The sequence below is a fragment of the Charadrius vociferus genome, unplaced genomic scaffold (genome assembly GCF_000708025.1).
Source record: "Charadrius vociferus isolate BGI_N301 unplaced genomic scaffold, ASM70802v2 scaffold97, whole genome shotgun sequence".
NCBI classification, from domain to species: Eukaryota; Metazoa; Chordata; class Aves; order Charadriiformes; family Charadriidae; genus Charadrius; species Charadrius vociferus.
In genome coordinates, this window is record NW_009649316.1 from 3,233,541 (window position 1) to 3,255,218 (window position 21,678).

At 40.3% G+C, this 21,678-nt stretch overlaps 1 protein-coding gene across 2 annotated transcripts; it reads left to right on the forward strand.

Moving 5' to 3' along the window:
* The first annotated feature begins 6,147 nt into the window (after nt 1-6,147).
* On the forward strand, nt 6,148-21,351 carry INHBA (inhibin, beta A). 2 transcript variants are annotated; one of them, XM_009889428.1, is made up of 3 exons: nt 6,148-6,212; nt 8,858-9,378; nt 20,313-21,324. In XM_009889428.1, exons 2-3 carry the CDS (start codon nt 8,991-8,993, stop codon nt 21,197-21,199), a joined length of 1,275 nt encoding a protein of 424 aa, XP_009887730.1. In that variant the 5' UTR covers nt 6,148-6,212; nt 8,858-8,990; the 3' UTR covers nt 21,200-21,324. The 2 variants fall into 2 exon arrangements, with proteins under 2 accessions (XP_009887730.1, XP_009887731.1); XM_009889429.1 differs by lacking the exon at nt 6,148-6,212 and having other exon boundaries at nt 8,699-9,378; nt 20,313-21,351.
* The last annotated feature ends 327 nt before the right edge of the window (nt 21,352-21,678 follow it).

Here is a 21,678-nt window from a genome sequence, read left to right on the forward strand (position 1 = left end):
GGTACAATTTTGTCCTCAGTGATAAACAGGCTTAAACCTTTTTGTTCATGCACATTGTAGTCTGTAGGCAAAGACACCAGGCAAGAAGATATTTAACTTTCCATGTGTTACAGCTCCCACCTGCACTAAACTACAAGTATAAAATTTCAACCATAAAATGTGAAGTCACATGAGAAAAATTAACGGAAGTGGATTAGTGAATTAAATCCAGATTTGAGGACCCCACATCCATTCCAAAGGTTTAACCTCAGTGCTACCAAATCAAATCTCAACTGCTCAACCCCAGATTTATGGAAAATTCTCAGATAAATTCTCAAAACTTAGGCAGGTTTACATTTGAATCTGGAAACTCGGGGTCGTCTCCAGTGCTTGTTAAAACTGTGTGCGCGCATAGGGAAGAGGGGTAGCTTCATTACATCAATGAATAATGACTGTTTATTTTACTCTCTTCACCTCCCCATATGTGAAATACTCTCAGAAATTTCCTGTGTTTCCCTGAAAATTATCACTGAACCCATCCCTCAGAGGTAATCTGTGTCTGTATTGGACTTGAGTCCAAACATTATTTTAAATAATCACCATGTAAAACAGTGTTGGCAGTAAGAATAGAGCATGGCATTGCTCACTGCACATTATGTGCTTTAGCTGGACATCACGTCAAGTCAAGGAGCTTCTGAATTGGGTGGCTAATGGCAAAAATGCTGGATTGAGATTTTCAGTGAAGACACAGATAATGTGTTTGTGCTCCCTCCTGGGAGACCCTCAGCAGGTCCTCCTGTGTGATGCAGGGCTAGAAACTGCCTCTCCTAGAAGCTAGCACTGAAGGACTGCAAGGAAAGGTGATGCCAAGATGGTATGAAGGTCATACCAAGGAAAAGCAGAATGCACAGGAAGCATCAACAATCAGCTCAATGTCAGACAAGCTCAGCTGGTGCCTGTGCCCTCCCATGCATTGCGCTCCCCCTTATGGCTTCTTTCTTTCAGATCCTGAAGGGTCACGAGAAGCCAAACAATGCCAAGGACTTCTCTGTCATTTCTGACCCACAGATCTCAGAACAGAACTTAATTCTTTCCATTTTACAGATGGGAAAATGAGGTACTTTTCTTCTTACTCAGCAGTCAAGGGCAGAGCCAGAGAATCCAGATTTCCTGGGTCCCCATCTAATACTTTATTTAGTAAGCAGTTGTAAGCAGTCAGGCTTCCCTTTACCATTTTCACTGCAGGATGTATTTACTGGTCCACAGTGATTTGCTCCACAGGGGATTCACAATGGACAAAGCAGCAACAATGTTGGAACTAGATGATCTTTAAGGTCCGTTCCAACCTAAACCATTCAATGATTCTGTGATGCACAAGATCAACATATCCTTTTTAAGCCACTTGTTGGTGTTCTCGGTATTTCACATATGCCAATTCTCTGCTGGCCACTCTCACAGAGAGGGAATATCTGTCAATGTGTAACACCGCAGCTTTTTCCAATGGCCTGTGCCTGTTGACTTCCTTGGAAGATTTGCCAGCACAAGCTCTTGTTGAGTTCAGCTCAACGAAAGTGGCAAGCTTATGAGCTTCATTCAATTCCCTCCCACACGTCAGCAGATTTAGAAGTAATCAAAATGTAATAGGCAAAATGTATCTCCATCATCAAGGGAGCTAAACCAAGATGAAATTGGACCTTTCTTACAATATGAAAACTGGGATCTGTTTTTAAAAGGAAAAGCCAAAAAACAAAGACATTAATAAGTAGAAGTTAAATTAAAAAAAAAAACAAAAACTTTAGATCAGATCTTCTACTGATGTAACCCAGTCTCTGAAGTCAGGAGAGTCACCCCAATTTACGTTAACTAAGAGCCCAGCCATCCTCTTGCAAACAGAGTTGTAAATCTTTCTAAAATCCACAGGCAATACTACTTTGGGAAGTACATCATGAATAGTCATTTGAACAGCTTTTATCTAAGACCCAATTTCTTGTTTCTCTTTCCATCTACCAATGGTTAATATTAACCTTTAGAGTCAAAGCTTGATTCAACTGACTTCTGGTCCCAGAATCAGCACTAACTTCAGTGGCATTGAGGATTGGCCCTAAAAGCTAAAAGAGTCTCCAATGCATGTGTTGTGATTTGACTAACTGTAGTAAAAGAAACACAGAACAGATAATTCAGGGCTTGTCAGAGAAATAAAACCATTCCCTGTTATTTTGCAGCTGGCCCAAATATATCCTTGATAAAACTCCACTGATTGAAGTACAACTACATAAGGAAAGATTTTGATGTAAGTCTTGTGCAACCATAGAAGTTTGCAACAACATACAAATTAATTTAGTGGAATTTACCTTTCAGTAATAGCTTTAATTCACCTACAAACATTAAATGCTGCTCCAACTTTAGCCATACATTTTTCACCCTACTTGGAACCAAATAAGATCTGTCATCTGGGGCTCCCTCCCTGTTTGGTTTAAAACATTGATGTGACTCTAATCATAATCCCTGGAAATATCTTTGAAGACAGCATCACTCAAGACATTTTACAAATTACAGAACTGTTTCTCAAGAAAAAAAAATTACTTTTCCAGTAACGTGCTGAAAAATCACCTGTCAAATGAACAAGCTGTGTGAAGAATTTTAGTTCTTCGGACTATCCTCTACTCCTCTACAGTTATAACTTAATTCCATACTCCCTATAAATTCAAGCAGATTCTCTTTGTAAATAGGTTTTCCCCCAAATGCAAAGTTTTGAACAAGCTCTGATTATAGAACACGGTTGTGTCATATCATCTCACACTAATACCATCATCTGTGTCACCTGGCTTATGTATTCATATCTCCTGGTTTTTATTTTTAAGTATAAAACGGCAACACATATGCTAAAATAACATGGACATAAAAATATCCTCGTTAAAGAAACAGCTCACTGTTCCATGAGTTGGCAAGAAAAAAGATCAATGAATGACATGGCAGAAGACATAGGTATAGTTTAGAAAGAAAATTAACATACTTGCTTCTGTTAGTCAGATTGACTTTATATAAGATTCTCTTAAAACAGAACATTTATACTTATCCTGCCCCCCTGAAAAAAGTGTCATCCATTAATATTAAAAAAAAAAAGGGCAAGAACTTGAAAACTATTCTTTACCCCACCCTCTAGACCGAGTTCTTATCCTCAGATGAACCTTATTTTTTGACCAGCTCACTAATTATGATTGAAATCACTGGCCCCTCTAAACAGCACATAAGCACTAGAGCTAGCAGCAACAGCAAGACTGGCCTTAATTGGTTCACTTACATAAAAGCAGAAACATTAAACTTCTAAATATAAGTTTCTGGCATATCTTTTCTTGCTATTACAGTAAAATAAGATACAACAGAGTGAGATTCCAGCTGATTTGCACAGAAATCTGTGCCAATGTGTTTTCTAGTGACTGCTCTTCAAAGCAGGAACGGAGGCACACAAATACTATTGTGTGCAATTCAGGATTCCAAAATAGCCATTAAATCACAGAATCTCCACTAGGTGAATAATGAAGTGGCATTGGGCCATTTTTTTAAACAGTTTGTAAGATAAAATCCACAATTAGGAAAAAAAGAGACAGGTTGCTGGAATACTAACCTTCCTCTCTCAGTCCCATTCTTTTAATTATTTCTGATCCAGCAGGGACCTAAAAATATGCCTGTGAGCCAGCAAGATAGGCTCAGCGTCACTCCGATGTTTTACGTGGTCTCAATCAGTGATATCAGAATTTAAGTTAGAAATCCCAGCTTCACTAAATGAACAATGATTATCTGGATACTGAAGCTGCCAGAAAAAAGAAAGAAAGGAAAAAAAAAAAAAACAACACAACAAAACAGCTACAGTCTTTCCCGAGAGCAATTGCCCTTTCTGGCAGGAAGGGGTAAAAATAGAGGCAGCTCATTAATATGGCTTGGCAGTGCTTAATGGCAGCTGGTCTGAAGAGTTAGATCAGTGGGTCTTTCCAGCAGTACTCCCGGACCACTGCCAGCAGGTGTTGCTGTGTTCAACAAAATGAAAAGAAGTGAAGGGGTGGGGAGAAAAATATTTATAAAGAGAGAAATAGGTGTGAAAAAAAAAATTAGTCACTGAGTAAAGCTTTCATTAGGCCTTTGGTAAAGCTATACACAAATTCCCCGAGGCAATAAGGAGCATGCTCTGAAATGAATAATGCTTTTCACTTCTCCTAATCTCCTTTCAGAAGTTATCCTGCACTATAAATCACATGCGTGTTTGCTGTGCTTCCCTCGGTAGCCTTCTCTTTTTGTCACAGACCACACACTTTCGCACTGGGAATTCTCTGCCCCACTGCCGCTGTGGGAGAAGCAACCGACCGGCTGGGTGCAGCATCGGTAGGGGTGTGATGGTCAGCAGCCGTCGCACCAGCTGCTGCGCATGGAGCGCTGCGCTACTCTGAGTCCAAAGAGAAGATAACTCTGTTACTCCCAGGGCAATTTTTCCACTCTCTGTAAAACCAACGCAGTACAAGATCTCTTGCTGAGCATATGTCTGCTGCCAAATTACAACAGTCACTGCACTACCAGTATGCAACTAATTTCAAAGAGTTTTAGGGTGCTAGTTAAAACCGAATTCAGTCTGGTCCTGAGAAAAAAAACAATTCCGTGCTGGAAAAGTCCTTTGCCAAAACTCAGTTTTAGGATCCCCATTAAAAACATGGTCCGGCAAATAACTAGATATGTGCATGCTCGTTATTTGTTTCTTCAAGCATGTCTCTCGCTGTCCCTGAAGAAAAAAAAAAAGGGGAAAAAAAGCCCCGGTTCTTTGTAACAACTGGAACCACCAACATCAGATGGCAGGAAAGCTACTGAAACTTATTTCAAGAGGCTTCAATCCACAGCATGTTACAGCCTGAAAACTTATTATATGCATATTAAACCTGGGAAACAAAACAACCTATCTGGTCATATGTTTCCCATTAACTCCTGATTTTTTGCTCATTCTACCAAAGCTGTTGTGTGAATACAGCACACACACCAGTTCCAATCAATGCTGCTATAAGGACTCCCTGCTATCACTGTAAGTTGAAAATTTTAAATCTTTCTTCCCTGATCCAGATCAGCCATATTCCAAGACAGATTAAACTTGCATTACCAACAGGACATAAAAATACAATTATAAGTACAATTCAGGCCAAAAAAAAAATCTGAAGGATGGGGATTTTCTGGTAATCAGTGGGTGTTTTGAATGAGTAAAGACTGCATGATCATGCCATTTGTCATAAACGGTACCACATAAAGCCAGCTATTATGTGTGTTTAAGAAAGGAGATGGATTTTGGATTTACTTTTGACCTTATGTATATTACTTTTGTACTGCCTAATTGGCATACAGTTATTTCTGATTTTCACTAATGTAAATTGAAATGAAAATTGCATTTTATTTTATTCCACATGTGTTAATATCACACTTGCAAAAATGTGACCTGTCATTCATTGTAACTTATTTTTAGATGTCTAAACAGTTTTTAATAGTGTGATGCAATCTGCACGTCAAGAAGCCAGGAGACTTGGACAAGAGCAATATGATTCATTTTTTAAGAGCTTTAAAGGGATCCCTAAGTTAACAGGAGGACATATTTATACAAAGACTGAATTAAAGAAAATCTTCCACAGCAAATGGGTTCTTAATCAAATGCATTTTCCTGAATTTGAAAAGAATCCAAATTTGCAAATAGATTATCTGGTATATCCTTAAGGATGAAAGAAGAAGAAAACAATTTGCAAACTAGTAATTAAGTATCTGGCAAACACTGTATTTGAACTAAATCAGTGATATCTACATCTAATAATATCTATATCTAGCTATGCAATAAAACAAGTTGGAGTGTGTCTTCCTGACTCATAATGTTTGCTTTCAGTCTGATTTTAAGTTCTATTCTTTAAATGGATACAGAGATCACCACTACAAGTTGAATCCACGGTATTTTGTCATGCTAGACAATTAGGAGTTTCCATTAGATAATTACCAGAAGTATGTCTCATACAGGAAAAACAGTCAATTGCTGATGTAACAGGATTAACCAATCCAGCACAGTGATCCGGCCCACTTACTTTTGACAGACATTATATGTGAGTGTACACATGAGAAGTACAGTATAAAGCTTCGCATTATAAATACCACAAAGAGGAACTTCAGCAGTTCTTAATGCACAATACAGCAGTCTCCTTCTGAGAGTCAGGACTAGAGAGGTAAAACTTTAAATCAGCTTTTTTCTTTTAAAACTGAAACTTTTAATTTCTGTGCATGCTGTTGCATACTATTAGGGCTATATTGAATGAATGCATATAGAGCTTTGCAGCTCAGGTAATTTTATAGAAAGAGTCTGAACCACCATTTCTATATTTATTCAAACTATGTATATATATGTATGTAAGTACAAATGAACTATGTATCAGCGGTATCAGCAGACTCGCTTTTAGAAAACAGTGATTTTTAGAAAGTTATGCTTTAATGTTAAATCTGTCATCATCGTGGCATGCAAGTAAAATATGTTATACCTATATGTAATAGATTGTCTGTGATAAGCGTACCTGTTATATATGGCAAGCAACGTATACCCCACAGCAAGAGCCCAAATCTACTTATCTGTATTTTATATTGATTTATGCCTATCCCTTAATTTTCATCAGACAGTTAGGATAGGTGCTATATTAGAACTATAAATAATCCCTTTAATTATGTCATCTGTTAGTACATCTAATCATGAATGCATATTTTCATCTGAAATTATTTTTTTGTCCAATTAAACTTTTAGTTCTATTTCAAGCTGACTTTCAGACTTCATATAATTACAGCAGGCTTTGGGCTGTTCACAAGATCCAAGAAATTTAGATGTATTATAGCGAGGTTTGTGTTACAAAGATGTGTTTATAAGAATGACTGCAGGGTTTATAATGCTGACAGACCCATAAGTGTAACAGTATATAACAGTATAGCAACTGAGGTTAGTAAAACTCAGATGAGGGTGTACTGTGGATGCCTTATAACAGTGAACGACTTATAAAAGAGCTTAATTGAAAAGGACTTGCAATATATAAAATTTGTAAAACTTTGGTTGATTGTTCAATTACTTCTGTATGTTTCATTTACTCCAACTATAATTCCTTGCCTGTCTCTCAGCCCATGTGCCTGTAGTCATCTCCTGGAAATTAGAGACCTTACAATGCTTATATTTATAAATTATTCCTTTCCACTAAAATACAACGGCTGATGGTCATATAGTGAAAGTGCATATTTGCTGGGTAGGAGGTAAGCACACCTGAAGAAGACAGAGGTGTGCGAGAGACAGAATGAAAGGAAGGTAAAGAAAGAGGGTAAACACTAAAAAAGCAGAATCTGTTCTATGGAAACATGTACAAGTTAAAGTCTGGAGGGGAAGAACTTCAGAAGTTAGAGTCTATCAGCTGTAGTTTTCTCATTTTCCGTTACCAAGTTCAAATGTGAGGGAGTTTGCTAACTTCATCCTTGCTAGTTAGGGAACAGAACGGAGAGGCTACAGAATATAAAGGTAACATGAAGCCATGGCAGTGACACGGGGAATGCCTTTTCACTGCAGAGCAAAACCCTCACGGACATAAAGTGGGAAGAGTCTACCAACACTGCTTGAAACTCCAGCTCCTAGCAGTGTTTTAAACTGCTTTTGATTCCCAATGTCTTATTCTAATATTATGATTGCTCTGTGTGGTTTAAATGAATGAAACAAAAAGTGCCTTCTAATAACAATGGGCCAAATGTAGAAGATCTTACTCAGCCTTCACTCAGACAGAATTATTATTGGCATCGATGAGGGATTTGCCTGAGTCAGGAGTGAGTGTGATTTGGCCAGATGGCATGTAACACTTTTCACCTTCAAAGCATTTTTCAGACATTACTTGATTAACCCCAAACCTAAATATATCTGCCTGAGAACTTCTAGGCACAGACTAGCATAGAAGTAGGGATATTTCTGGGCACTACCTTAGCATGTCACAGATATATGCCGTACCAACTCCTGCTTAGGCTTTCAGTGCCTGACCACGTATTGCATCTGGAGAGTGTATGATGTATTATATAGCCCTCCAAACAACAGTGTTATTTTGCTCCTGTCAGATCTCTTGCCAGTGTTGATAACCTCCAGCATTTAGAAGTGAGCAGAAAAGATCTTTTCTCTTCTACTCAAGGCAGAATAATGTTCTGTCCAAAATATTCAGAGCCCCTGCCCTCATCCCCATCTCATTCACAAGCTGTTTAACATCTCCTGCTATCCCTAACAATACCAGGTAGGACCAAGAGCAAGGTGCTTGTTAATAAAAGGTTTCACTCTTTTCATTCATTCATGTTTCCTCTGTTTAGTTAGGCCAGTGATACTGTTGAAGGAATAAAACAAACAAAACAAAAAAAAAAAAAAAAGAAAGGGAAAAAAAAGGGGGGGGATGACAGCTGGGGGGAGCCAGGAGGGTCAAACAGAGAGAAGGAAAAGAGGAAGAAAAGAGTAAATTTACAGGAATGAAAAGAGATTTTAGGAAGGGGGGAGGGTAGAAACCACGAGTAGTGATATTTGAAGAGGTGTGTGTTAGGGGAGCAATGAGCATAAGGAAGCCAGCCTGCCTGTTCCTCCCCCTTCCTAATCATAGCCTTTACTCACAGACAAAACTCCCTCCCTCTCTCATTCACTCACTCACTTTAGGCCAATCCGTCCTCTCTCTCTCTCTCCCTCTCTCTGTGTCTCTCTCCTACTCTGAGACAGAGTCAGAACTCTTCTCCCTGACAGCCACAAACATCTACAGCACTTATTGCATTCAGAGAGGGAACCTGCAAACAAAACTTCACAGAAAACTTTTGGTTCTTGTTCCAGAGAATTTGCTGAAGAGAAGGAAAAACAAACAAACAAACAAACAAAACAAACCAGCCCCAAAAAAACTGTGCGTGAAGGGGGAGGAAAAGCAGGGCCTTTTAAAAAGGGAATCACAACAACTTTTGCTGCCAGGATGCCTTTGCTTTGGAAGAGAGGATTTCTGTTGGTGCTTTGCTGGATTATAGTAAGGAGTTCCCCAACCCCAGGATCCGAGGGGCACAGTTCAGTCACTGACTGTCCATCATGTGCCCTCGCCACGCTCTCAAAGGATGTGCCCAGCTCACAGCCTGAGATGGTGGAAGCAGTAAAGAAGCACATACTGAACATGTTGCACTTGAGGGACAGACCTAATATCACCCAGCCGGTGCCCAAGGCAGCACTTTTAAATGCCATCAAAAAACTCCACGTGGGAAAGGTGGGAGAGGATGGTTATGTGGAAATAGAGGATGATGTTGGAAGAAGAGCCGAAATGAATGAAGTTGTGGAGCAAACCTCAGAAATCATCACTTTTGCAGAATCAGGTGAGTGCTTGAAAAACAAAACTGTAAAATATCCTTTGTGCCAGAACTGCAATTAACTTCTTTTCTTCTCCTCAGTAGTAATGTTTTCTGTAAGGCTGTAGGATGAGACTTGGGGGGAAGGGAGAAGGAGGAATGGGATGGGAGGACGGGACTCTGAAGGAATTTGATTTTTCTGACTTAGTCTTGGCTACAGATTACACTTGCCAAGCACAGACAGCCACACAGGGAGGAAGCTCTCTAACCAATCTTGAGCAGAAAGTCAGGCTGCAGCGGGGTCCTCCAAACTGTGCCTGTGAAGCCAGAGTACTTGCAGTAAAGTACTGGATTGCAGAGCTGATAGTGAAAGAAAAAGGGCTGAAGCTTTTGGGGGAGTTTATCAGGACAGAAAGTGAGCTGCAAACCACTTGAGAAACAACCCTTTCATGTACAAATTATAGTGGAAGTTATAAAATAAGATGAAGCAGCTTTAACTTTTAGAAGTAAGAGGGCTTTTTTTTTTTTTTAATTAACATAGCATCTTCAGCAATAAAGAGTTGCAGGGACTGTCAGATGACTTCAATAGAACCGGACAAGTTGCTGTAGCTGATCCAATTTGTAATGCAGACTTCTGCATACTGGAAGAAAACGATTCTGTTCCTAGAACACTCCTGCCAAAAAAATGCAACCTTGGTAGGGTGTATTTTGAACTCTTTCGCAGTTCTGTTTTCCCTAACTCTTATACAGTAAGAGCTCAGAATATAGATATTTCCTAAGTAATGGCTTAAGACTCATATCAGCTGCCTATAGGAAACAGCTCTGAAGTTGTTCTTTACTGTCTTGTTCCTACATGAATAGGACCAGAGCCCATTTTAATTCAATGTATATGTACGTGCATATTTATCTGTTAGTATATGTGAGCATGTTTATACATGCATCAATAGAAGTATCTTGCAATAACACTATCATCTAACTAACAGCAACTTTTTATGATGCTGTCTAGCCAAAGCATTTTTCCTGTTGCCAAGACGGTTTTAAAAGAATGTCATTGTTTTGTTTGGTACAGCATATGGTAGGCAAAGTATGCAAAGGAACTCCAAGCATTTTTGTTTAAAAGTTTGCTGCAGCAGTATAAACAATTAAGACAACACTCAGAGTTTCCAGTCCTGAAAACCTGTTGACTCAGATGTTCTGTTTGCAGGGAAGACATGCACAAGAAGTGTGCATGCTTTTAAAATAAAGCAGACCTTCCTGCAGGCTGTCCGATTTCCAACTGTACGAGGAGCCCTTGCCTTTGGAGTCCTTGTCAACATGCACATTATCAGCTCTTTTAGTATGAAAGCTCAGGCTTTTTGGATTTTTCCATCCCCTCCACTTCAGAAAGCAGGCAGAAGGTGTCAATGCCAGTGGTCATTAGAAGCAGGGGTGGCTCAATGTTAGTTTAGAAGTGAGTTTTTATAAGCAATGAAAACTTTAAGCTATCTATGAGTCGGATTCCCCACCTGGTTTTCAGCAGCTCGCTCTGAGCACAGTGAAACACATATGGCATGAGCAGTGGTTTCTCTTCACTGTCTGAGTCCCAATCATTTGTAAACACATTATTGTCTCTCCTGAGCTCTGACACAAAGGAATTTGGAATTTGATATATGCCTACTCAGTACGACACCCTCCAACGGCGTCTCCTGAAGCCATTGGCTCTCGGGCTCACGTGAGCAGCGAAAATCATGCCATTGCCCGCACGCTGGCCAATAGTCCAGCCACCGATCCCCCCCGCCACAAACTACCCAACACTAAACACGTCACTTAGTTTGATTTACATAGCGTTGTCCTACCACTGCTAGCCAAATTAATTTAAGAAGACTTATGCTATGGAGTTGCGCAGCTGAAGGACGGGGCATCCGCTGTGTTCCCATGCCTTTTCTTCCCTGCTGCTGTTCTCCACCTTCAGGCTAAGCCCAACCTGGAAGCCAAGGCAGGAGGGCTGCTCCGGCCCTTTTCCCCATACTTTCTAGGCTTTGATTTGGGAAGAGGGAGGAGCAATTAGCAACCCTGAAGCCGAGCCCTATGATTTGGGTTTATAATGGAAAGGATAACTCCATTCTGGAGTAACTTCAGATTGATAAAACATAATTTTCATCTATAGCCATTCATATTTGGTGTCTTGCTAGCATCAGAGGATCTACCACACTTTACAGGTGCCAATGCTGCAACAACTTAAGTAAACTCTACCTGGGATCTCTTCCACTCATGCACCAGCAATATTGTTTGTCAAATATTAAAGCAGTATTATTTTTGCCATTGAGGAAAGTGAGGTAAAAAGAGAGCAAGTGACATGTCATATAGGAAGTATGAGTTAAAAAGGCAGGAATAGAGTACAGTCACATGGAGAGTCCCCGCTTTTCACCCTGTGGGAACTGGGAAGAGCATGGGTAAGTTTAAAGCACCAAGCAGGAGAATTAACATGTTCCTCTCAAAGTCAGGCTAATGTTCTTCCTGCTTTTAATGTGAAAGTCATTCTGTCTCAAAAGAGGGCAATAGGAAATCAATGAAAATGCATGGAAACATCTCACGTTGTATCAAATAAAGGTCTGTGGAAAGAGAAATAAGACTTTAGGCTTTTTGTTCCTTTGGGTATGACTTGGCATAAACCAGCCATTCCCCCTACCTTTCAGAAGCCACGTTTACTACTTACCTTCGTAAAAAAGCAGTATTTCCATCTTTCATTACCCATATCCTCAGACGTTCAATGAAATGGAGTGAATGAACAAACAGTGCCCTGTGCACGTGACTCTGGCTTGAGACTGCTATTTTCTAAAATAGACCAAAATTCAAATGAGCACAGGTTTCAGATAATTAGAGGGGAAACTAAATGCGGTGAACTTGTCTGAAGCACAGGTGTAGTTATGTCCAGGAAATCAGCAAAATAGCTGGCAGGTAGTTTTCACAGCTAACAAATCCAGGCAGATCTTTACAAAATTAATGACCGCAAGTATTGGGCAAAAGTTTACAAATGCACCCTACTGTCCTTTGGCACTCTTACAAGTAAAACATGAAAATGATTTTCTACTTGCATATCAAACTAAGATTACTAACCTCGATTAGTTCTGCTATGAGGGTAGCTGTGCCAGAGCTCTGTGGGTTACTTCAAGGTCTTAAAAATAGTCTTTTGAGGAGAGGGGTCATATAATTTTGTGACAAGCAAATCCAACAGGTTCTATAACGGAGATACCCATTGCTCATAAAATATGATCAGTTACTAACTCTTTCATTATTTTAAGTAGATAGCTTATTAGGCAGGCCTGGGATTTTGCCAAGTAAATTTGATCCTGGCAACTAAACTACCAATGAAATGGGTTGCTAAGATCAGCCCCCGAAAAGGTGGTAGGAATTACTGGATGGAAATACTGAAATCCAAAGGCTTATCATTAGGAGAAGTGTCAGGAAAAAAAATGAGAAGTCTGCCAGCTATTTAGACTGCTTCTACCTTTTTGTATCACTTCATACTGAATTCAAGGTGAACTGACTTGATCATGCGATGCCTACTTTCATGTGCAGATACATGTGCATACACAATCACGCCTTTTCCTAGGAAGATACCTATTCCTATACACCCAGGCTGGCAGTTCAGGAGGAAAAAAAGTATGGGTCGATTCTACCTCTTTAAATCATTTCATCAATTTCCTTTTAAAAGCAAATGTATTTAATGGTAGAGATATCCGTGCTGAATAAAAAATGACCACGAGAGGGCACACTCCAAAGGCTTTTTGCTCCACTCAAGGCAACCTTCCTGCAACTCCTATTTTACCTAATTGGATCCTGAATCCCAGAGATCTTTATGCTTATCTGTAGCTTCTCTGAGTGGAGCTCTTGTTTCTCTCTTCTATTTATTTAAAAGGCAAAGATTCACTAGAGTGGAGGACTCTAAGTAAAATAATGCAGGAAGGAAGCAGGCAAAGGGGAAAAAGATAAACTGATGGATGCTAGAAATTCTGGAAATCTAGAGAGATCAGAAATTATCATTATTATTTTTTACAAGATACTGAGAAATGTGACCGTGAATCATCATCTGAGCTGATTTTCTCACATCTTTTTTTAATGCAGTCTCCTTGGCTTTTAGAAAACAAGCCTATTTCCCCTTGACTTTTTTTTTTTTTTTTTTTTTTTTTTTTTTTGCTTTGGCATACTTATCAAAGATTTAAAGTTTAGCAAATGAAAGCAGGTTACTTCCAGAAGAAGAAAACCATTCTGTATTAATCTGTTTCATTATAACAAAATGTGAGAATTCAGAGAGGTTGGTTGGTTTGAGAACAACTTGAGAAAGCACAGACAAATCTGAGAAGGTGGAAACCAGCTTTGAAAAAGGTATCTGAGGGGGAGAGAAAGTACTGTATGTGTCCATCTCTCTGTGTAGTCATGCATACAGTTTTGTTTGCAAATGCAGTTAAGAATATCAGAATATGCATTTGCCTGTATGTGTGTATAAGCGCACGTGTGTCCATACGTATGGGTATGCCAAGGCAGACATGCTTATGCAGCTGTACCTGCATCATTGTAATATGAATAGGTTCCTGCAGATAAGTATGTGCATTCATGTGCTCTCCTGTGTGCATGATGTATCTACACTGCATATATGTAAATGATTCACGCTGAGGAGTTCTATATAGACACGCCTATATGAAAAGGCTATCTTATTTAATGCAACAGAGCTTTGCAAGAGTGATTTGGGATTGAAGTTTAGTCTACTGGAAGCAATTGGAAGTTTTGCTATAATTTTCAGTGGGCTTGGGATTTGGGCCTTAGTGCATAGAAATGAAATATTTTAGTGAAAACAGACTGGTAGCTTCTGATCCACTTGATTTTAGAATTTAAAACAAATTATTACAAGTATGTAAAAAAAATATATTCTCTCTTTTATGAAAGACAACGACTTGGTATTGTTTTTACCTTGAAATATGTTATTGGTGCAAGTGACCCTAAACTTTGCTTGAGCTATTTTAAACATAAATGCAAAAATCGAGTAACAAAAAACTTCAACCAAACAAACACCTTTTTTATTTCTAAATATTTAAAGTCATGTGGGGGAAGGGCTTTCAATTTGGAAAGAACTCTAGGCTGTGGATATAAAGTGCTTCCCTCCTGACAAAATAGCAGAGGAGAGTCAAGGTTCACCAGAACAGAATTATTTCACATTCTGAATGACCTTGTCAATGCCCCTTTGGGTTAACTTTTCAAGAAAAGGTATTTAAATAAGTTTGCTGCTGCTTTTTCCCCCACGATTGCTTGGGGAATAGTTCTTTTTCCTGGTTCTCTTTTTTGGTTCATTTTTTCTTACAACAAAAATCTCCTTTTGCTGGCAGCAAAGGGTATGCGAACATAAAGTGTTTGTTATTTGTGTCATAATTGTCCCTCCCTTTGCGAGAGGCAAGAGTCAGGCAGTCCGGGAGCAGGAACAAAAGTACACAACCTGGATGACCAGTCATACGAGGGGTAATGAATATTTAGAATAAATTGTTTGCCAGTGATCCATATGCATTCGCAGAAACGGCCACTGTCTAATCGTGGTAGTAACACATTTGTAATAATCAGTCTTCCTAGGGGATAATAGTGCTAAATTCACTGAATAAATTCTACGCTGTGAACAATTCATCTAACTCTAGTGGTCACTCATTAGTAAACATTTTGAGCAATTATCTCTCAATAATGCTCTTCCCTTCACTCTCTTTAGAGGAACCTTTCTAGTAACCTATTTTTTTCTGTCTCCTGGGGAACGGAAATGAGAAGTAAAGAGAAGGATGCTTTTGAATGTAATTGCAGATTGGCACGCAGTACAAATTCCCCCAAATCTAAACATAGGCAGTAGTAAAGTTAGCAACTAAAAAAGGAAAAAAAAAGCTTGCTTTGTATGGAAAAACAGTTCACTTACAGTGTAACGTAAAAAGGTTAAAAATTAAGCAGCGGTGAAGCATGGGAATTTAAAGTAACAGCACCTTCTTACACAGTGAGCATTTTTCAAAGGAAAATTTAAATACTGTGTATTAAGAGGAATTAAGAACAAGTCACGTTATAATGTCAGAAAGGATAACTACTTTCATTATGAACAAAACCAGCCATAATCATTTAAGCAAATGGTTTTTTAAAAAAAAAAAAAGGTCATATTAAGTATCTTAGCATTTTACTCAAAAAAAGATCCTCTTAATTGTATAGCTTAGACCCTACCTAGTATCTGTATATAGCTTGAACTAACAGGGCTCAATCTTCAATCCCGCTGCAAATTGCAAATAAATGAGCTTCGACTGCACAGTTAAAGCCAGTGATACCGAAGAACGGATCCTTAGCCTCAGAGGAAGAGCATACTGGAGCCACAGGCTCCTGCCGTGAGCCCAGCCGTGAGCTAACCCACGCAGGGCTGCCCCCGCCAGTCTCCCTGTGCCTGGGGCCGCAAGGGCTCTGCCAATCCCTCCGTGCTCTCCTGCACCGTGCCGGTCACCAAGTACCACTTGGAACCCTGAACAGCCCTTCCAGAGGTGGAGAGGAGGGTACCTGTGCAGGCACCCCTCTGCTTGAATATTCAGGTTTCTCTCCTAAAAAGGTGTGTGAGCACCACTGAAGAGAAAAACAGATATGAGCAAACTCTCCTGCTATACATACTGATGCTACACTTTCCATTCAGTAACTCCTTCCATTAAAGCTTTTACCATATATGCACTACTTCTTAGGGCTTGTATTTTTAACCATTTCTCACAGCATTTGCCAGTGTCGCTCGCGCTGCTATACTGCTCCCTCAGCATCACAGCCCTCTTCCTGGAAGGGACTTTGCTCAGCAGTAAAGCAGAGAGGTGGCCTCTCCAAGGCTTTGGGAAGAGGAGACGAGGAAAAGCAATCAAAGGGGGGGCAAAGTAATCCCTTGTCTCCTTTTTCAGCTGCTTTCTGCTATGATAACAATCCAGGCTGTTGACATCGCCGTTTAAATGAGCATGGAAGTGATGAAGGCAGTACCACTGTTGGGCTGTGGGTCTTTCCACAGGAGTCAGGCAGGAGGAGCAGGATGATTAGAAATGGAAAAAGACCCTTGCAAATCAGCCGTGGCAGATGAAAAGGCAGGACAAGAGGATAAACAAGGCATAATTACAGAAGTGATACCATCCCCAACTTTCAGGAAAGTCTCCTTTTTATTTTCAGTTAGATGAACAGTATGTATTCCCAAAGCTTTGAACCTGGTCATTAACTCAGACCAAAAAGGAAAGACTGCTAAATCCCTCAGTAATATTTGGAGAAAATGAAATACAGTGATTTTGTTTTGTCTCAGAACACGTGAAGAATTTATTTTATTGTAGCACCGTACCTTTTGGAAATAAAGATCCTGTTATAAAGTGAATGTGTAACCATAATAAGCCAGATCCAGAGATCTCAATTCAGTTTTAGCACAGGCCAAACTCAGGTTTCAAAATGAGCTTGTCTGAGCATAGTGACCTTGTAAAGACTGCAGGATTCATACCATTTGTGCTCTGTGATCGTAACAAACTAGTTGTGAATGTGGAGAGAATTCAGAAAAGCTTTGTGTTTTCTGAATGTGAAAGCATGCTTTTTATCCCCAACTTTGCACCATTCCCAGTCTCCTTCTAAAAAGATCTGTGAAAGGGAAAGGTTTTTTTAATTGCTATTAAAAACTTTTATTAGCTACACAGGTTTGAGTCCTCAAGATTTTGTTTCATCCAGAAATATTAGGCTCATATTAGCTTCCTGCATCTTTTTTCTTCAGGATCTGCATTGACCATTCATGTGTGAAAGTGTAACTAACCACATCCAGAGAGGCTGGTTTTGTAGCTAACAATCTTCAGGGAGGCAGGCTGTTATCGTGTATAAGAACATGTCTTATGCTACCTTGCTCAAGCTCACTTTCCTCAAGTGAAGAAAAAGCAAGTACTCAGGTACTTTCACTGTACTATTCCAGTATTTTTAGTAATGAGGAAGAATTCAACTTTCACACATACAGGAACATATGAAAAACTAATTAAGAGAGTTCTTGAGGTTCTGTTTCTTTCCTGTAATATCTGTCAAAAAAGAGTGGCTGCATTGCTATACTTCTGGCCAGCGCATAAGGTAATATGAATATTTACTGTTGGAGATATGTCACTTCACAACTATATTCAAATCTGCTAGCATGGAAATAACAAAATGCGAAATATCAAGCATTAGCACTTAACAGAATTAGATTATTCTGCAACACAGGGCTGCCTGGCTTTTCTGATCAGATGGGCCATACAGCTTCTCCCCCTATTGGGCCAGGTCTGCTTTTTTCAGAGCAGATGACTGTGCCAGTTTTCCATGTTCTTGCCCAGCACAGCTGATCTGCTCATGCACAGGATCCCTCCTAGCACCAGAACTGCTGTCTGTACCCAGCTTGGTACCTCAGGAACACAGAATAAGCTCTGCGCTTCCCAGCAATATATACCTATTCCTCACACCCGTCTGTGAGCTCTGAGGAAAGAGAGCAGCTGCGAAGAGGCTGTTGGTTCCAGAACAATTTCTGCAGCTTGGTCTAAACCATCTTTTTTTCCCCCAAGGTTTCCTTGGGTAGGGACTGCAAGCAGAAGGGGTTGGATGGAGAACCTTGGAGGCAGCAACCCACTCCTGGCAGGTCACCAGCCTTCAGGTTCCCCTGAAGACCAGGTGCCCCTCAGAAAGGATTTATCGTGACTGTGCCAAGGAAAGGGATAAGCTAAAGTTAGAAGCTTGCTTTAGAAGACAGAGTCTGGGGAAATGAAGCCACAGGTCCTCACAGGCCTTAGAAGTGTCTGTTCTCATAGAGAACACTCTTTATAACATCCCTACATACAAGGCAACCAGCCTCTTGGACCAGACTTCCTTTGGACTGGAGGACTGTCACTGTACATCTCCTCATGCTCTGAAACCCAGGCAGGAGTGGGATTAATGCCTATCGCCTGCCCTCTGCTCCAACACAGCTGGCAGCTTTGCCATAGTTTCATTTCCAGAATGGAAAAAAATAGTGTTAGCTGGTAAGAGCTGACTAATGAACTTCCAGTCATTATTGAATGAATATTATTTAAAAAATAATAGAAAAATAGTAACTCCACCATGCCACACAGTACTGGTCAGCTTGCTCTGTCTTTTCTATAAGCCACTTCCTTTTCTAAGGCACAGTTCCACTGGTTTGTGTAGCTCGCTGAGAAATGAACGTAACTCACTTTGCAGACTGGCATTAGCAAAGTCTGTGAGAAGCGGTTAACACAAACCATGTGTTTCCCTATCTCAGTGACAGTTAAGTCTACAATTTCACACTCTCACTTAGAGGGAAAACAAAAACAAAACGCTGTGCCCTTTGGCCACTGTAATTCAGAAATGTCTGTCTCTCTGACCTGGGAACGCCACCAGGGAAAGCTGAATGTGCCAGGACTTCATAGAGAAGGAAGGCAACAGGTAGCTCAAGGGGCAGCACAGCCTGCCTACAGACTTTAGAAACCAGGAACTCTTGAATTTGCAAGTGAGTACGAGATACACGTATCTTGTGATTTTGCCCCACTTCTGTTTCACCTGAGAATGGAAGAGCAGGGAGATGGTCAGGGAGCCTGTACTAGTGGAGTCCAGTGGCAATGGGAAGCAGGGAGGAGAGCCTTGCTGCCATGAGAGTAATTTTTTCTGTATGCATCCAGCCACTTCAGTTTTCATCACCACTTACCCTTTTTAGGGTGCAAAGTTCTGGTTCCTTGACAAGCAGAACCACTGCACAGAGAGTTGGATCAACCAGCGTGGGTAGCTCAAGAATAATATCAATGACAAACTGACAATTATGAATACTGTTAGTGTCTCACTAACGTCAGATATCTGTGCATTTCAACTCTGTGACCCCAGTCCATGCTGGCCTCCATGCTTAGAAAGAACAAGAGATGCCAACATGGCTTTTTCTTTTGTCAAGAAAATAGAAAAGTACCTCTCTTAAAAAAATAAGACCGCTACCCCCCAGCTAATTCATTCTCTCTTAACTTTTTCATGCTCTAGTGATCAAATCATTAAACAGCCCTCATTATTCATTCCAACTTCTGCCAGGGATATGAGCTCTGTATCAGAGAAACACCCCCTCACCATCATAATCATCATCATGACATCTCAGCAAGTTGATACAATTATGCCAGAGAACCATCCCCATAATTATACAGTTCTTTAACTCATTTCTCGGTGTATTCACCATTACTATAATCACAGCGAGTACAGTGTGTTAAATTAAGAACAGGATCTACAGCTAACATCTCACAGGATGAAGAGTCTTCCTGCTGCAATTCTGCAATTCTTTACAATATAACTCTGCAAACCTCTCAAAGCTGAGGCTCATACTTTAGTTTTTCTTTGTTTTTGAAACAATTAACATTTACAACTCATTTTAAGATGCATATGAAGAACGGCATTTTACAGAGGGAGAAAGGGCAGACCTTGTTCCTACGTAATTTCCAAAGTATTGCCAAAGAATTGGCAGGGTTGGAACTCACTCCCTAACTTTAGCTATCAGGCACAGATTTGTATGTGTATGGTACTTATAGTCATGGATTGTCGTCACAAAAGCATTTTTGCAGTTCAGCTAACAGTGATCACAAAGACAGCTTAGGCAAATGAACTCTTAGCAACCACCGATGTTTTTTTTGCCATGAGATGCTTTACATAAATGACTGCATCATTACTATAACAAAATGCTTTGGTTAAAATATGATACTGGAAAACAACAGGCAAAGAATTACTTTTCTAAAGAGAGAATTTTCACAAAAGACAATCTGAGGAGGAGATGAGGTGAAGGCAGGTTAGAACAGTAGAATCATAAAAATTTAAAGAGCCAAGTAGGAAACCTAGGGAACTTTGTGCCTGTGACAACAGTAAGAGAATTCTCTTTAACAGAATGCAAGCAGACATACTAACAAGTTCTTCCTGTCTATTTCCATTTACCAAATCAGGCACAGCCAAGAAAATGTTGCACTTTGAGATTTCCAAGGAAGGCAGTGAATTATCAGTGGTGGAACATGCTGAAGTGTGGCTCTTCCTGAAGGTCTCCAAGGCCAACCGGAGCAGGACAAAAGTCACCATCCGCCTCTTTCAACAGCAGCGGCAGCCAAAAGGCAACACTGAAGGAGCAGAAGATATGGAGGATGGGGGGCTGAAAGGTGACAGGAGCGAAACTTTGATTTCAGAAAAGGCAGTGGACACCAGGAAGAGCACTTGGCACATCTTTCCAGTCTCCAGCAGTGTCCAGAGACTCCTGGACCAAGGCAAAAGCTCTTTGGATGTGCGGATTGCCTGTGACCTGTGCCAAGAGACTGGAGCCAGCCTGGTGCTACTAGGCAAGAAGAAGAAAAAGGAAGATGATGGGGAAGGGAAAGAAAAGGAAGCTGGAGAATTCACAGGAGAAGAGGAGAAGGAGCAATCACATCGACCCTTCCTGATGATGCTTGCCCGGCATTCAGAGGACCGCCAGCATAGGCGGCGGAGACGAGGCCTGGAGTGTGATGGCAAAGTCAACATCTGCTGCAAGAAGCAGTTCTTTGTCAGCTTCAAGGACATAGGATGGAGTGACTGGATCATTGCACCTACAGGTTATCACGCCAACTACTGCGAAGGAGAATGTCCCAGCCATATAGCAGGCACATCTGGTTCATCGTTATCTTTCCACTCCACTGTCATCAACCATTACCGCATGCGGGGCCATAGCCCTTTTGCCAACCTCAAGTCATGTTGTGTGCCCACCAAGTTGCGGCCCATGTCCATGCTCTACTACGACGATGGCCAGAACATCATTAAGAAAGACATACAGAATATGATTGTGGAGGAGTGTGGATGTTCATAGACACATGTGTGTGCAAGACCCTTCTCATTAAGTTGAGAAGAAAATGTATCAAAAGCCCAAGAAGAGGAAAGACCAGACATGGTATAACCTTTTTTGAATGAAACAATCATTGGAAATAAAAGCAAAAACAAAAGAGAGAAAGAAAAGAAGAAGAAAAAAAAAAGACTTAGGGAGGATCAGAAAAGACTTCAGCTATAAAAAGGAAGAAAGCTTCATGAACCCGGGCTTGAATGAGATACATCTGAATGGCGGTATGGGTTGGGGATTTCCCCTTCCTTTCAGTATGCTCCTTATCTTATTACATAGTATATTAAACATTAGTTATTACTAGGGGAGTTATGTTCCCTCCCTTAGTTACCCATCAGTTCAAGCCGTGGTAGCAGTTCATCTAATTTGGACTAAGTCCAAAATGTCATTGAAATTCCTTGAAAAGCCATGTGTATGAACACTACATTCACTGGCACTTTCCCCCCAGATTT